At 48.6% G+C, this 13,217-nt stretch overlaps 1 protein-coding gene across 1 annotated transcript in view; it reads left to right on the top strand.

Moving 5' to 3' along the window:
- The window catches only part of CDK5RAP2 (CDK5 regulatory subunit associated protein 2), a 169,843-nt gene extending 157,113 nt beyond the window's left edge, over positions 1–12,730 (top strand). The window contains 5 exon segments of the mRNA XM_011360968.2: positions 2,473–2,616; positions 8,768–8,843; positions 8,846–8,890; positions 12,131–12,177; positions 12,638–12,730. Coding sequence (XP_011359270.1) covers positions 2,473–2,616; positions 8,768–8,843; positions 8,846–8,890; positions 12,131–12,177; positions 12,638–12,694 — 369 coding nt within the window. The 3' untranslated portion in view covers positions 12,695–12,730.
- The last annotated feature ends 487 nt before the right edge of the window (positions 12,731–13,217 follow it).

Raw genomic sequence — 13,217 nt, 5'->3', positions numbered from 1 at the left:
ACCGACAGCTGGAGGGAGACAGATACTCAGTGGGGGCAGGAAAGGACGTGTTGGTGGGGCACCTGGGGCAGGGGCGCACCTGGCTTCAGTAAGACCTTGAAACGAGGAACGTAGAAGCGTAGCCCACGAAAGCCACGAGGTCAGCTCCAGTCTGGGGGACCCCTGTTGTTTCCTGTGGGAGAAACACTGGTCGAGGTTGATACACTGCGTTACTAGGATCTGCCCCATGACTCCCTCTGTCTGCTAGCCTCCTGTCCATCCTTCTGTCCTCCAGTGTGTCCGTCTGTTCCTCTTTCCAGTCACCTGGCCACCACCCACCCAGGTCTCTGTGGCTCAGGCTCTGGGGCTGCAGCGGTGAATAAGGTGGCTAGACACCCAGATCCTCACGCAGCATATGGTCACCCGCACCGTGACGTCTCAGCCGCTTTGCGATGAGCTTGCCAGCGTGCGATGTCCTACACCCACCTCCAGGTTGCTTGCCCCTGCCGCCTCTTCATGCAGAGGAGCTGTTAGCACAGTACTCCCTCTCATCCCAGGACAACCCGTGAAGTGGTTGACGTCGTTCCTGCTTTACAGATGCTGAGGTGGAGTAGCTTGGAGCAGTCAGGATTTGAACTCATTTCTCCATCCTCCTAGGTGCTCTCTTTCTGTGTCATGATGCTACTGCCTGAAGAACATTGTTTGTCACCTCACTCATCTGTGCTGAAACCTCCAGTTCCCCCTGGGTACTGTTCAGATGCCAAGCATTTCTAATTTCTAGTTCTACTCCCTCGCTCCCCAGTTTCATCTCCCGTGTCCCCCGTGTGTGCCCTGCCCCTGTCAGGCTGGGCTGCATGCTGTCATCCTCCTTGCCAGCCACATCCTGGCTCCCCGTGCCCTCTGGCTTGGAAGACCCCTCAGTCCCTCTTACCTACCCCTTCTTCCTGCCTCCTCCCACTGGAACCTTCCTTTTAAAGTTATCTTTCATTGAGGACCTGTGTGCCAGGCACTTGACATAAAGTTACTCGTTCATTCACTTTCTCCAAGGTTTGGGGTCACATTTTTCCCCCGCACCAGACAGGACCCAACCTCCCAGCTTCTGTGGGTCACACTTTCCGTTCCTCCTCCCAGGTCCCTCCTGAGGGTGCTTGAGGCCCCTGTTTCCTGATACCTGTTTTGCCTTTTAGTTTTATTTTGTTTTACTATTATATTGTAAAAGTCAATTTTGCATTTGACATTCCACTAGATAATAGGGTCCGAGAGAGCAGGGATAATGTCTGTTTTGCCCAATACTGTTTATCTACCTAGCATAAGTCCTGGCATGGAATAGACACGTGGTGTAAATATTTGTTAAATGAATTAATAGTAACAAGATTATTCTTTTCTAATTGTAATCTTTATTGTACAAAAGCTAGAAACTGTAGGAAAGCATAAAAACAAAATATCTGTAAATATACCAGTCCTGAACCCTTAAAATTTTGATATATGCTTTTAGCTCATTTGTAAAGTTTAATAAAACTGTCTCAAACGTACATGAACTCCATATTTTGACTTTCAGTTCACAGTACAATAACATTTTTCTTATTCAGTATATTTCTAGAATTTGACTTTTAATGGCTGGAAAAGAACATATGGATGTACCACTGTTTATTTTTACTCTTAAACCGGTTGTTGGACATTTAAGCTGTGATGATCCTTCTAAATAGATGTCTGGTCGTATCCTCGAATAATTCATTAGGGGCGAATTCTCAGAAGCGGAAGTTGTGAATTCTTTAGGGCTCTTGTGATAAATCTTGCTGCATCACTTTACAAAAATATTGTTATTTCTCTACATCTTTGTCTTCACTGAGTATTTTTACATACAAGTTTGTTGTTTTTTTTTTTTTGCTAATTCCGTGGCTAAAAAAGGTGTGTTATTTTATTTTGTATTTATTTTATTGTGAAGAATTTCTTTTTTTTTAATTTACTTTGTTTTCCCATCTCTGACTCACGGCCTTTGCTTCCTCGTGCTCTTGACATCCCCCAGTTTGAGTCTGCTTCGGCCAGCAGAGCCGGTGAGAGGGCCTGGACGAGGCCCCGCTGTCGTCCGGGCAGTAAGCAGAGCCATTTAGCAGGGACGACTGACTCAGAAAGGTTCACGTTGTGTCCCTTGCTATTGGCGTCATTTGTTTGCTTTCCGGAGAGGCTCCGTGGGCCGTGGAGCAGAGAGTGGCCCTACCCTGGGCCCTCTTCTTGGCATAGTAAATATAGTTAATGCAGGTGGTTATTAATCACGGTTATTGATTCGGTTAAAATCACCACTGAAATTCTCTCATAATCTACAATTCACTAGTCTTTTAAGAACAATAAATTGGTGTCATCTGGCACTAGGCTGTTGCTCAGCATGTGGAACGTAAGCCCTGCAGTCTGGAGATTTATGCTGCCCACTAATGCTGGCTCGTCTGTAATCTTTTTCCAGCCCACAAGTAACAACCCTCTCGTTCCCCCATGCAGGGTCTACACTCGGCACCCCTGAGCAGGTTCGTCACCACCGTGAACACAGCCAAGCTGACCCTGGAAGAGGCCGCGAGGTTACTGACGCTTCTCTGGAGGGTCTCACTCCCCACAAATGGCCAGTGCACCCTTCACTGTGAGCAGGTGGGTGGTGGCACATGGATTCAGAGGCTCAGAGATGCCACTAGGGCTTGTGCCTCAGTCTCCTTTAAGTCTAACCCAGGTCCTGACTCGGCAGACGTGCCCTTAGGTTGGGGACTGTGTCAGAGGGCGGGGAAGGCGCTGTGTTTGTTCAGAGTGGTGTGCCCGCTGCTCCCTGTGTTTCTTACCTCATCCCCCGGCACCCTTGCAGCCCTGACCAGGCCTGTCCTCGCTCCTGGCATAGCTCTGTTGAGGGAAATCCTGTTCGCATTCTACACATGAGGAAACCGAGGGCCAGGGAGTGAGGCCCATAGTCAAGGTTTTAGAGCTGGTTTGAAGGCACAAGTGTCTGAATCCGAAGGATAAACTTTCATTTATGGGCTTTAGGTCTCAGCTTGTCCTCGTGGATTAGCTCCTTCCTGTCTGCTCAGAGTCTCTTCCAGGTCACGTGCCTTTCTCTGGGCCATCTGACGCCTTTTGTTAGCTTTCAGCATCATATTTAGTGGGCCTCGTTCAAATCTGTTTTAACTTCTTCGAAACGACTTTTTTTTTTTAATCAATGAAAATCACTTATAAAACCATTGAAACTTTCCTAAAAGCTCAACTTTGCAGTAGCTTCAGTGTGACTGGATTAAGAACAGTTGCTCCACACCTATCCTCATCCCCTTATCCCATGGCACCAGTCAGGATTAAGACAGAGCAGAAGCAATCGTAGGCTTTTGTCTGGGACACATGTAGTATTGTGACAGGGTGGGCATCCACTCTGGTAACCAGAGAAACGTGCCCTGGAAGAAGGAGCACACAGGTTAAGGGGGAGTTAGATCTCTTTGCTTGGTGGACTGAGAGAGAGTTCCCCCTTCATTTATCTAACCTGTAAATTCTTGCCAAAGGCCAGCAGGAAGGCAGAAGGGAAATTTGCATTCTGTGTCATTACTCTTCTGGTTAAACCCCTTTTGACAGCTCTCGGGTCTGTCAGTCATGGCAAAGAAGTAGCAGTGAAGCGGCTCCCTCTGCTTGAGAGGTTCTAAGGAGCCTATCCTAAGATTTCTCCCTTGGGGTCCTGGGGAGGAAGTTTGGGTGCTGCAAGCTTGGGGAAGTACGTAACCAGCCATGGCGCAGGAAAATCATGTTTTGCCCACTTTTAGCTGGTGGGGGCCTGGAGTAGAAGGAAAACGGAATGTTGGAGGGAAGGGGGGCCTCTGGGTTCCAGCCCCACATTCTAACCCACCAAGCTTTTTTCCATCTTAGGCTGAGATGACACAGATGCCCCCCCTCCCAGCTGGCTGGCTCCTTCTCACCTTTCAGGTCTCAGCTTAAATGTTACTTCAGAGAGAGCCCCCTGTTCACTCAGTCACAGCATCCTCTTCTGTGTCATCATAGCCCTTTTCACAAGTTACAATTATACGTTCATTTGTTTAATGTCTGTTTACACGTTTTCCATGAGGGGCCAAGTCTATTTGGTTCATATTTTTGAATGAATCAGTGAATGATTGCCTCTTACACTCTCAAACCAGTATTTGCCCATATGATTTGTAAAGCACACCATGTCTGAACTAAAAAATCCACCCACAACACACTGCGATAATGTTTTTGTCCGCTGTACTTAGTAACGTCTGTTAAACAGACAGAACGCAGTTCTTATTTCGCGTGCACGCGTGAGTGTAAATTGTCACGTTAATATCCCCTGAAGCAAATTAGTCCAGAGATGGATCAGTGCTCGTGTGGTTCACCTCTTCTTCCCGAGGCTTTCTCGGGGAATTGACTGTGCTCACTTTAGCATCAGAGAACTTTGGAGCCACGGAAAGGACCCTACAGATGCCCCGATATAGTCGCTGGTGTACACAGACCCCCGTGTGGTGTTAAATGGCCTCTGGCCACTTTCCTGTCCCTGCATGTGTTTCATGCAGTGCCTTTTTCTTGGTGTGAAATGTATGTAAGTCAGATTTCCAAGTTTTCACTAGCAACCCCAATGGTTTTTTATTACCTAGTATTTTCTCTGAGCGTCATTAATTTGCCTTTTGCATTTAATACACCATCCCCTGCAGTTCCGAGGACTGGTCTGGAAAGTGTGATCATATGCATCAGTTTAGCTAAGAAAGTTTTCATTTTTTTACATATTTATTTTTTTAATGGAAGGATAAACAGTAACGAAATAGGCCACTTGTAGGGGTGAGCAGGAAGAGGATGGACGGGCAGAAGGTCGCTTTCTCTGAATAGGTCTTGTTTTGTAAATTTCACTTTGAAACCATAAATACTTTACATAATTATAAGTAAAAATAAAATGAGAAAAAAAGCAATGTCTAAAAATTCATAGCAAGAAGAAATAGACAGACCTTAGTGTATACAGTATAAAAGGCATAACCACACAAAGAGGAAATGTTTCTATGACTAGAACAGTAATTTGTATGTTATCACTAGTGGAAATACTCTAAGGGCAAAAAGAATTGCAAGAAAATTTTAAACTGTTTTCAGTGATTAAATTTTTGGTAATAATATTGGTATTGACAGTATGAAACTATTTATAAGGTAAAACAAATAACTAATTGTGTTGAGTTTTTTACTGTCAGGGAAGAGATTTGATGAATAAAAAATAAAAGGGTAAAAATCCTGCAACCCTTAATTTGAATTGGAAGTATCAATATGAACTCATGATGTATTTCCTATTAATAAATTTTACTAATTTCTCTATATAAAAGGTATAAAAATGTCCAATCCAGAACCAGTGAGCACTTTTAGCGCCAAACTGTGGTTTCTAAATACCTTTTTCCACTAAAAGGAAATGGGGCTTGTTTGAGAAATGGCTTAATTCTAGGTCTAAGCAGGAAATGTACAATATGAACTTTGAACATCTTTTCATCCTGGGGAAAAAAGAAAGAAAAGAGAGAGTGAAACTTGCAGATTTACACTGGTTTTCAAATTATGTCCCCTGGACCAGCAGCATCAGCATCATCTGGAAACTAGCTAGAAAGGCAAATTTGGGGGCTGTACCCCAGACCTACTGGATCAGAAGCAGTCTGTTTTTACAAGTCCTTTTGGTTGCTCTGAGAACCAGTGGATTAAAAGAAATGTAAGAGACACGGCAATCAAATGCAAAACATGCTGTTTATTTGTATTCCAATTTAAGTGAAATCAAATCAGTTATTCAAAAAAAAATAAAATAAAATTAGGACGTATTTAGGGAAATGTGTCTACTGACATAATTGGTAATATGAAGCAATTATTGCCATTTTTAGATGTGATCATTGTGTGTTTTTTAAAGAATCTTTTTTCTAGAGCTATATACTAAAATATTTTATGGATGAAATATGATTATCTTCTAGGATTGATTTTAAAAATAATTTTAGGGTGAGGATAGGCAGGATTTTGATGAAACAAATTTGACCACGATTTGATGATTGCTGAAGCTGAGTGGGTACCTGATGGTTTATTGTCCTCTTCTTTCTACTTTTGTAAATATTTGAAGATTTTCATTGTAAAAAAAAGAAAACAAACAGTCAAAACCAAACCAAAACAAAAGGAAGCCAGCTCTGGAAATCAGACAGAGTGCTCATGAGTAGGGCGTGGTTCTCAGCTCTGAGCTGAGCTCGGTGGCCGGGAGGAAGAGTCACTCTTTGAGCTCCTCCTGGTGTCAGGCACTCTGCTGTGCACTCAGCCTCTCACTTCATCCCTATGGCAGCCTCCCGAGAGTTGGGTGGTATTGTTCCCACGTTCTGGAAGTAAAAACCGAAACGCCCTTGCTCCATCATCATAACATTGACAGCTGGAAGTGACCGAGCGGGGCTTTGGAGCCCTGCAGTATCTATCTACCAAGAGGTGTTTATCCTGTAAAACTAAGGATTCTAGTTCAGAGGAACAGCAGACGGTAATCTAAATTCCTTGTTTTAAGTGCTGGATAGAATATGTACAGAGTGTTTTAAGAGTGTAGGTGGAAGTTAACCCCCTGGTTGGCAGATGGCCTCACAATACCCACTCTGTGCCAGGCTCTGGTGCTCAGAGGAAGAATTGAGTTCTGCCCTGAGGGAGCTTGTATTCCCGGAGGGGAAACAGAGGGCACCCAAAGGAACAGAAACCAGCCTAGACTCCTGGTGGGGAAGCGTCTCCAGGAAGGCTTCCTGGAGGAGGTGATGCCTGAGTTTGACTTTAGAAAGGGGAATTGAAGCGAGCCAGGCAGGGACGAAATAATCGTTCTCCCTGTCTTCAGGCGTCATCCCATTTGAGTCTCACTCTGTTGCGATGTGATATATGGGTCAGGACCATCCCTCTTTTACAGATGTGGAAGGAGCCAAGGCTCTGAATATAGAGTGACTGTCCTAGCACGTGTGGCCTTTGAAGCCATGACCGGAACACAGATCTTTGTGGGCTCTTAGCATGAGGAAGAGAATCAAAGAAAACCTAATGTTTAAAGTAGGATCTGTTTTGGAAGAACAGTTTAAATCCTTGTAGCTGACACAATTGGTTAATCTTAAAAGTAGGTTAAAGCAGGGCATCAAAAAATGATACATACCTTAAACATTTTAGTTTAACAGTTAAATGCACATTCATTTGCCATTCTTTTGATGTAGGGCCAGAGCCTTTTCTTTGAATATGGGTCTGCTGATGGGAGTTCTACATTTCCTTTCTTTCATAAACTACATCCATAATGTATGTCTGTCACTTCCAATTTCTGTTTCTTTAAGATGAAGAAAAGACTTAGACACTTGCAAAGCAATTTGAATATAGAATTCTTCTAGACCTTGTTCCTCCCACAACTTTTATAGTTGATTTACCCACACCTAATATGCCAGAAATGTGCTTTTTAGTGACTTGCCTTTATCAACCAGCTTTCTCTTTTCATACACACATTTTTATGGGTTTACGTAGTGATTAAATCATATACAGTAAGTTCCATGACTTTTAGGCGAAATGATATATAATGAAACCAGTTTTACTATAGGCTAATTGATAGAAACCAGAGTTAAGTTCCTGTGGCATCTCATCAACGTTAAAATGAAATATTGAACTAAACAGTGTTGTTCCAGGACTTGCTGTACTGATTCCAAGTTCAGCTGTCAAAAATAAGTTTGGGGACAAACTAAGGGGACTCTTGTAAGCTGACAGGCAAACATCTCCCCTCTCGGGAGCAGAGGTGTTTCGATGTAGCAGAGAGTGGTTTGTGCCAGAGTACCGTGCAGTCAGGGTATCTTACGAGAAAGCGAGTGTCCCTAACCCTAAGAATTAGGTGGGGGACTAGTCAAGATGGCCTCGGTGTCGTGTACCTCTCACTTCAGAGGACTGGGGACTCTGGTTTTGCTGCCCGTCTGCGTTTTCCTCATTTCTGAAAAATCAAAATAGGTTCTCCTAATGGGTCATACTTTCCTAATAATGCTTTTATATCTCTTTTTGGATTTAAGCATTAATATTTGTAGTTTTTATTGAAAAATTCAATTGATTCTGATAAATTTTAAAAAATGGGAATAAAACATTCCAAATCACATTTCCCGAGAATAATCACTACTCACATTTTGATGATGTCTCTGTGTCACCAAATTTTTCTAGACATCGTGACATACCCGTCTATGGATATAGATATATGTATTCAATTTATGAAATGGGAATGCCTGATACACACTAGCAGTTCTGGGCTCTTTTTGTCACTAATTATTATCATCTTTCAATGTCAATGAATAGAGTTCTACAATATCATTTTTAATAGCTGCAAAATTATTCCATTGTATATAAATACTATAATTCATTTATCTGGACCCCTATTAAGACAAATCAGGTTGTTTATTTTTTCCTACTACGAACAACGCTGAGATAAAAACCCTTGAACACAGGCATCTTCTTGCGTTCACATTGTCACTCCTTGCGGCGAATCGCTGGGTCAGAGGGTCAAGCGCATTCTATAACTTGGTAAGCCTTCGCAGGGCGCCCACCTGGCCGTGCCAGGCGCCAGTCCACCAGCAGTCCTGGCTGGGCACTTTCCCCACACCCACATACCTCGTCCCTGAACTTGACCTGCTTTTGTCAATCCGACCAGCAGAAAATGGCTTCTAGTTTTTATTCGAATGTTTCTGTTAGTAAAGTTTAGCTTTTTTATATATGGTTTTGTAATTCTGCTTATGCGATATGTTTTATAACCTTTGTTCATTTTTCTAATTCCTTTTCATTCTAGACTGGAGAAACAGAGGCAGAGATCACCAAGCTACACAAAAAAGTGTTTGACAAGAAAAGAAGTGCAAACACCATGAAACTTTGCAGCTGAGCAAGCAGCAGGAAAAAGTCATCTTTGATCAGTGTAAGTGAACGGTGGGTGGGGGTGGGGGTGGGGGGCAGCCACCATGTCTGTCCACGTCCTCAGGACTGAAAAGCAGCCCTGGACTGCCCACTTCAGGGCCCAGACTGCTTGTCATCGTGGCTCCTGTTTGTAGGCTGCCTTTCCTGCTTCACCCTTCCCAACCTGCACAGACAGATGAGTTTTCTTAACAGACTTTTGTAGGGGGACCACTCTGTGCCAGGGGCTGTCGTCCTATTGGGGAGATGGTGTGTGACATGTGCAGGGGCTTAGGGAGCGCCGAGGTGGGAGTGGGGCGGATGTCACTCTGTCCTGGAAGGTGGGCTTCTTAGAGGAAGTGACGCCTGAGCCGAGTGTGCAGGGTGGAGTAGGCGTTGGTCAGATGGAAAGGAGATGGTGCAGACAAAGGCAGAGAGGAAGAAACCAGGTGTTGAACGTGAGAACCCAGCAGCAGGAGTTCACGTTGCTGGAGTGGGAGCGACCGGCTGGTCGAGGGGGGCGGGGGCGAGAGGGACCCGGACTGCGCTGTGAGAGGCCTCAGGCGGCAGGCGCGGGCGGTTTGCACTCGGAGCGCAGCGTCGACCGATCGCATCCATGTGCAGGAGGGTGCTGGCGCAGCTGCCCCACCGCGGGCCAGGCAGGCGACGAGGGCCTGGGCCCGGCAGCGGGCGTCCGGGGAGGGGCAAAGATTTGAGAACGACTTTTCGAGGCAGATGCAGAGACTGGAGGTCGGGGAAGTAGCATGGCCTTCGCGAGGTCGGCTCAGCCCACCCCAGAGCTGGGGGGAGCAGCTGCGTTTTCCCACGTCAGCCCGCAGCGCTCATGCCGCTGCGTGTTTGGAGGGCGGCCGAGTTTCTCCTGGTGCCCCCTGGCAGCACAGCCTGGCCGCGTCTCGGGCTGCCTGCCTGTCGCTTCCCTGTCTTAGGAGCGCCGCGATCCAGCACCTTCCTCACGTCCTTGCGCTGCTCTCTCAGCAAAGCCCAGCATTTCCGGGGCATTTCTGAGAAGCACAGACAGATTATCGTCAGTGAGACTTCTCCTTACTCACCCCCAGAGCCTTCTGAAAACAGCCTGTGACTGGCAGAGTTCGAACTGCCAGAAAGGGACACGTAGTCACCAAGCGAGCACTGAGTTTGTGAGGCCCTGGGGACAGGGGTGAACGAGACAGTTCTTGCCAGTGTGGAGCTTTGACTCATGGGGGAGACACACAAACGAGCTGCAGGACGATGCACCTGCATCTCAGGTAGCCCGAGAGGTGCTTCAAGGCCCTGGATCACCTGGGTCTTGAGGTTGAGTAGGAGTTAGAGAGGGGGCAGGAACACGATTCTGGCGGGTGGCCTCCCGGGCAAGAAGTGAGTGATAGAAACACGTTTTGAACACGCCAAGACTCTTGCTTTGAGAGGTGAAGTGAGGGGATAAGTCAGGGCCAGGTCACAAACAGCGTGTGGGCCAGACCCAGCGAGCGGCAGGCACTGACAGGGACCACAGTGTGTCAGAAGGTCCTGTGGCTGAGTGTGGAGGGGCCAGGAGGTTGAGAGACTGTGGCAGTCCCCAGGCAGGCAGTGGGGAGGCCCGACGGGGCCCACAGAGGGCCGTTGATGAGAGGGGGTCGGTCGCTCTGGCAGAGCGGTACACGTTTGTGGGGTTCTGGCCTCGGGGTTCACGTCACCCTGAAAAGTGTTTGGGTCTGCGTCTGGCCTCACGCTGGGCAAGCCCAGACGTGGGATGTGTCCCTTCCCCTCTGCCCCTCGGGCTGCTCATCGCAGTGGATCTCGTGCCCTGGGAGGTGGGCAGAGCTGGTCAGACGTGGGGGCCCTTGACCCGGGCCGGGCGAGCCCCAGCTTTCCGCTGGGAGTCTCGTTCTTTCGGTGCCATTCCACGGTATGTTTAACCCACAGCCGCGATACCTCATCTTTCTGGGTCACAGGTCTGTTGGCGACTCTCAGGAGGGGCGTGATCTCTCTCCAGGAAGATGCCTACGTCCACGAACACACAAAAATTTGAACTTAGTTTCCGGGGATGTAGGGCACCCCAGAGCACATCCTTGGACCCGGGGTGGAACGGCCGCCCTGCGGCATGGGGTTGGGGCGAAGGCACGGAGAGGCAGCGGGCCTCTGAAGTTCATTTTGCCCAGTCGAAACAATCCCACAGTGTCTGTCCTTCCCCTGGCGTCACAGATTGCAAACAGACTTCATTATTTCCAGATGGAAATTTTTCTGAGGCAAGAAATAAATATTTTCTCAAGGCCACCACATGGCACCTGTTCTGAATGAGCCATCAGGGCGCTTGACGGGGCGTCTGTTTCAGCCTTGGGCACCATTGGCCGAAGGCCCAGTTCCAGAAGCCTGTGTCCTCTTTCCCAGGGAGTAGCTGCCTCTCTGGCCCTCACCAAACCCTCTTAAGACGGGCCCTTGAGCAGGCCTAGGGACCTCTTCCGGGCCAGCGTTCCTGCTGCTGGGGTTTGTGTTGGACGAGAGGGGACGGAGGGAAGAAGCCACCGCACTGTACAGATGCTGCCCCGAGTGGCAGGTGCTCCTCTCCCTCCCGTGGGCCGTGGCACGCCGGGCCTCTGCCCGTGCTCGGCTCAGAGCCAGATCTGCAGGCGCCCCCACTGGCCCCCGCTAGGCCCTTGTCCTGGCAGCACGTGGCTGTGCAGGGAACCATGCTGGGCTCGTCTGCCAGCTGAGGAGGGAGCGCGCCGGGCTTTGTCCCGGGTCTTTCGGCGCCGGCTCTCGGGACGGCCCTGGACACGTTTGACTTCCCAGAACCGCCCTGGCCCCTGGCGTGGCCTCCGCACATGGGTTTGCTTCCCAGAGCTGCTTCTCCGGAGGGCTGGGAAACCAGAGCATACGGGGTGCTTGTCAGACAGCAGCCCCACCCTGCCCCATCGCCCTCCCGGGGCCGTAGAGGTGAGCCCGAGGGTACCTGAGCCCCCGGCCGGCCTCGCAGAGCCTCGGCTTTTGTCTTCTAGAACGTGGTGCAGCAGGCTCTGCTCTGGTGTCGCTGTGAGGTCGTGGCTGAGCACGGATGTGCAGTCTCGTCTCTGGTCCACCCTCTCTGATGGATTCTTTGGTCCTGGGGCGCGTGACGGGCCGGTGGGGGCTTCATGCCTCTCTGGTCTGTGTGCTTCAGGCTTGTCTGAACCACCCAGGGTTCAGGGGGCTCCTCCTCCCTGCACCCAGCTCTTAGAGGGTCCGCCTGGGCACCGGGGTCTAATCATCCCCTTCTTCGCTCTCTCCTCAGTGGTCGTGACCCACAAAATCCTTCGAAAGGCCAGAGGAAACCTGGAGGTAATGAATGCCCCTTCGAGTTTCTTCCACTGAAAGCCATTTGGGGTGGGGGAATGGGTGCCGGGCAGAAAATGACTTCTTTTGAAAAGTGAAGTTGAAGATGAAACCAGAGGACGTGTTCTCCGCATCCAGCCATGTTCTTCTGCCAGAAGTACACAAAAAATTTTGTTTTCTCATGCCGTGGTTTCAGTGGTTCTAATTATTAAACTTGGGTGCTATTTGCACCCATAAGAAATACAGTGAAAAGTGCCTGCACGTAGTAGGCATTTGATAAACATTTTTGAATGAGTGAATACAGTAGGATCTCATGGTCATTAGGTTCTGTAAATATTTACTGACCAAACATTATGTCTTTGGCAATAGTTTCAGAATAACAGTCTCACCTTTAACTCTGTCAGGGATCTCACTTCAGAAACCCTCCAATGGGCCTAAAATTCTCCCTTTTCCTCCCTTTTTCTAGCTTAGGCCCGGGGGTGCCCATCCAGGAACGTCCAGTCCCAGCAGACCTGGCTCCTGAGAACTTGCAGCCAATAAAGCTTGTGGTTCCCCCTGAGCTCACGCTGTCTCTGTTACAAGTGTGGTTCCTGCTTATTGGGAAAGAGCCGTCTCCTCAGAGGGAATCTCTCTTTCCGCTTGGTGTGCTCTGTCCTGACGTTGGTGTAGGGCTTATTGTTGGTGTAGGGCTTATTGTCGGACAGGCTCCGGGCGCCCTGCAGTGCGGGGCATGGCAGGCCTTGGGCACGGGGTGCGTCTCCGCTGGGGCAGCGCATGGAGCCGAGGTGTCGCTGCCTCGTCGCTGCCTCGCTCGGTGGTGGGCTTCATGCCCACCCATGCGCTTAGTGCTCGGCCGGCCCTGCGGTTCGAGGATTCACATTTAATGACTCATTTCAACTTGGTGATGCAGTTACTTTGTGTGGAGCCTCAAAGCCCAGATCCCAGACGCCCACGTGGGACAGGCTGGGGCCTGGGGAGTGGTGTGGCCCTTGGATGTCACCCGAGCTCTCTGCCGAGCCCACTCAGGTGTCCAGAGAGGAATGGCG

Source organism: Pteropus vampyrus, unplaced genomic scaffold (genome assembly GCF_000151845.1).
Source record: "Pteropus vampyrus isolate Shadow unplaced genomic scaffold, Pvam_2.0 Scaffold61, whole genome shotgun sequence".
NCBI lineage: Eukaryota > Metazoa > Chordata > Mammalia > Chiroptera > Pteropodidae > Pteropus > Pteropus vampyrus.
The sequence above is the reverse complement of the archived record's forward strand: the minus strand, read 5'-3'. Positions and strand labels throughout refer to the sequence as shown.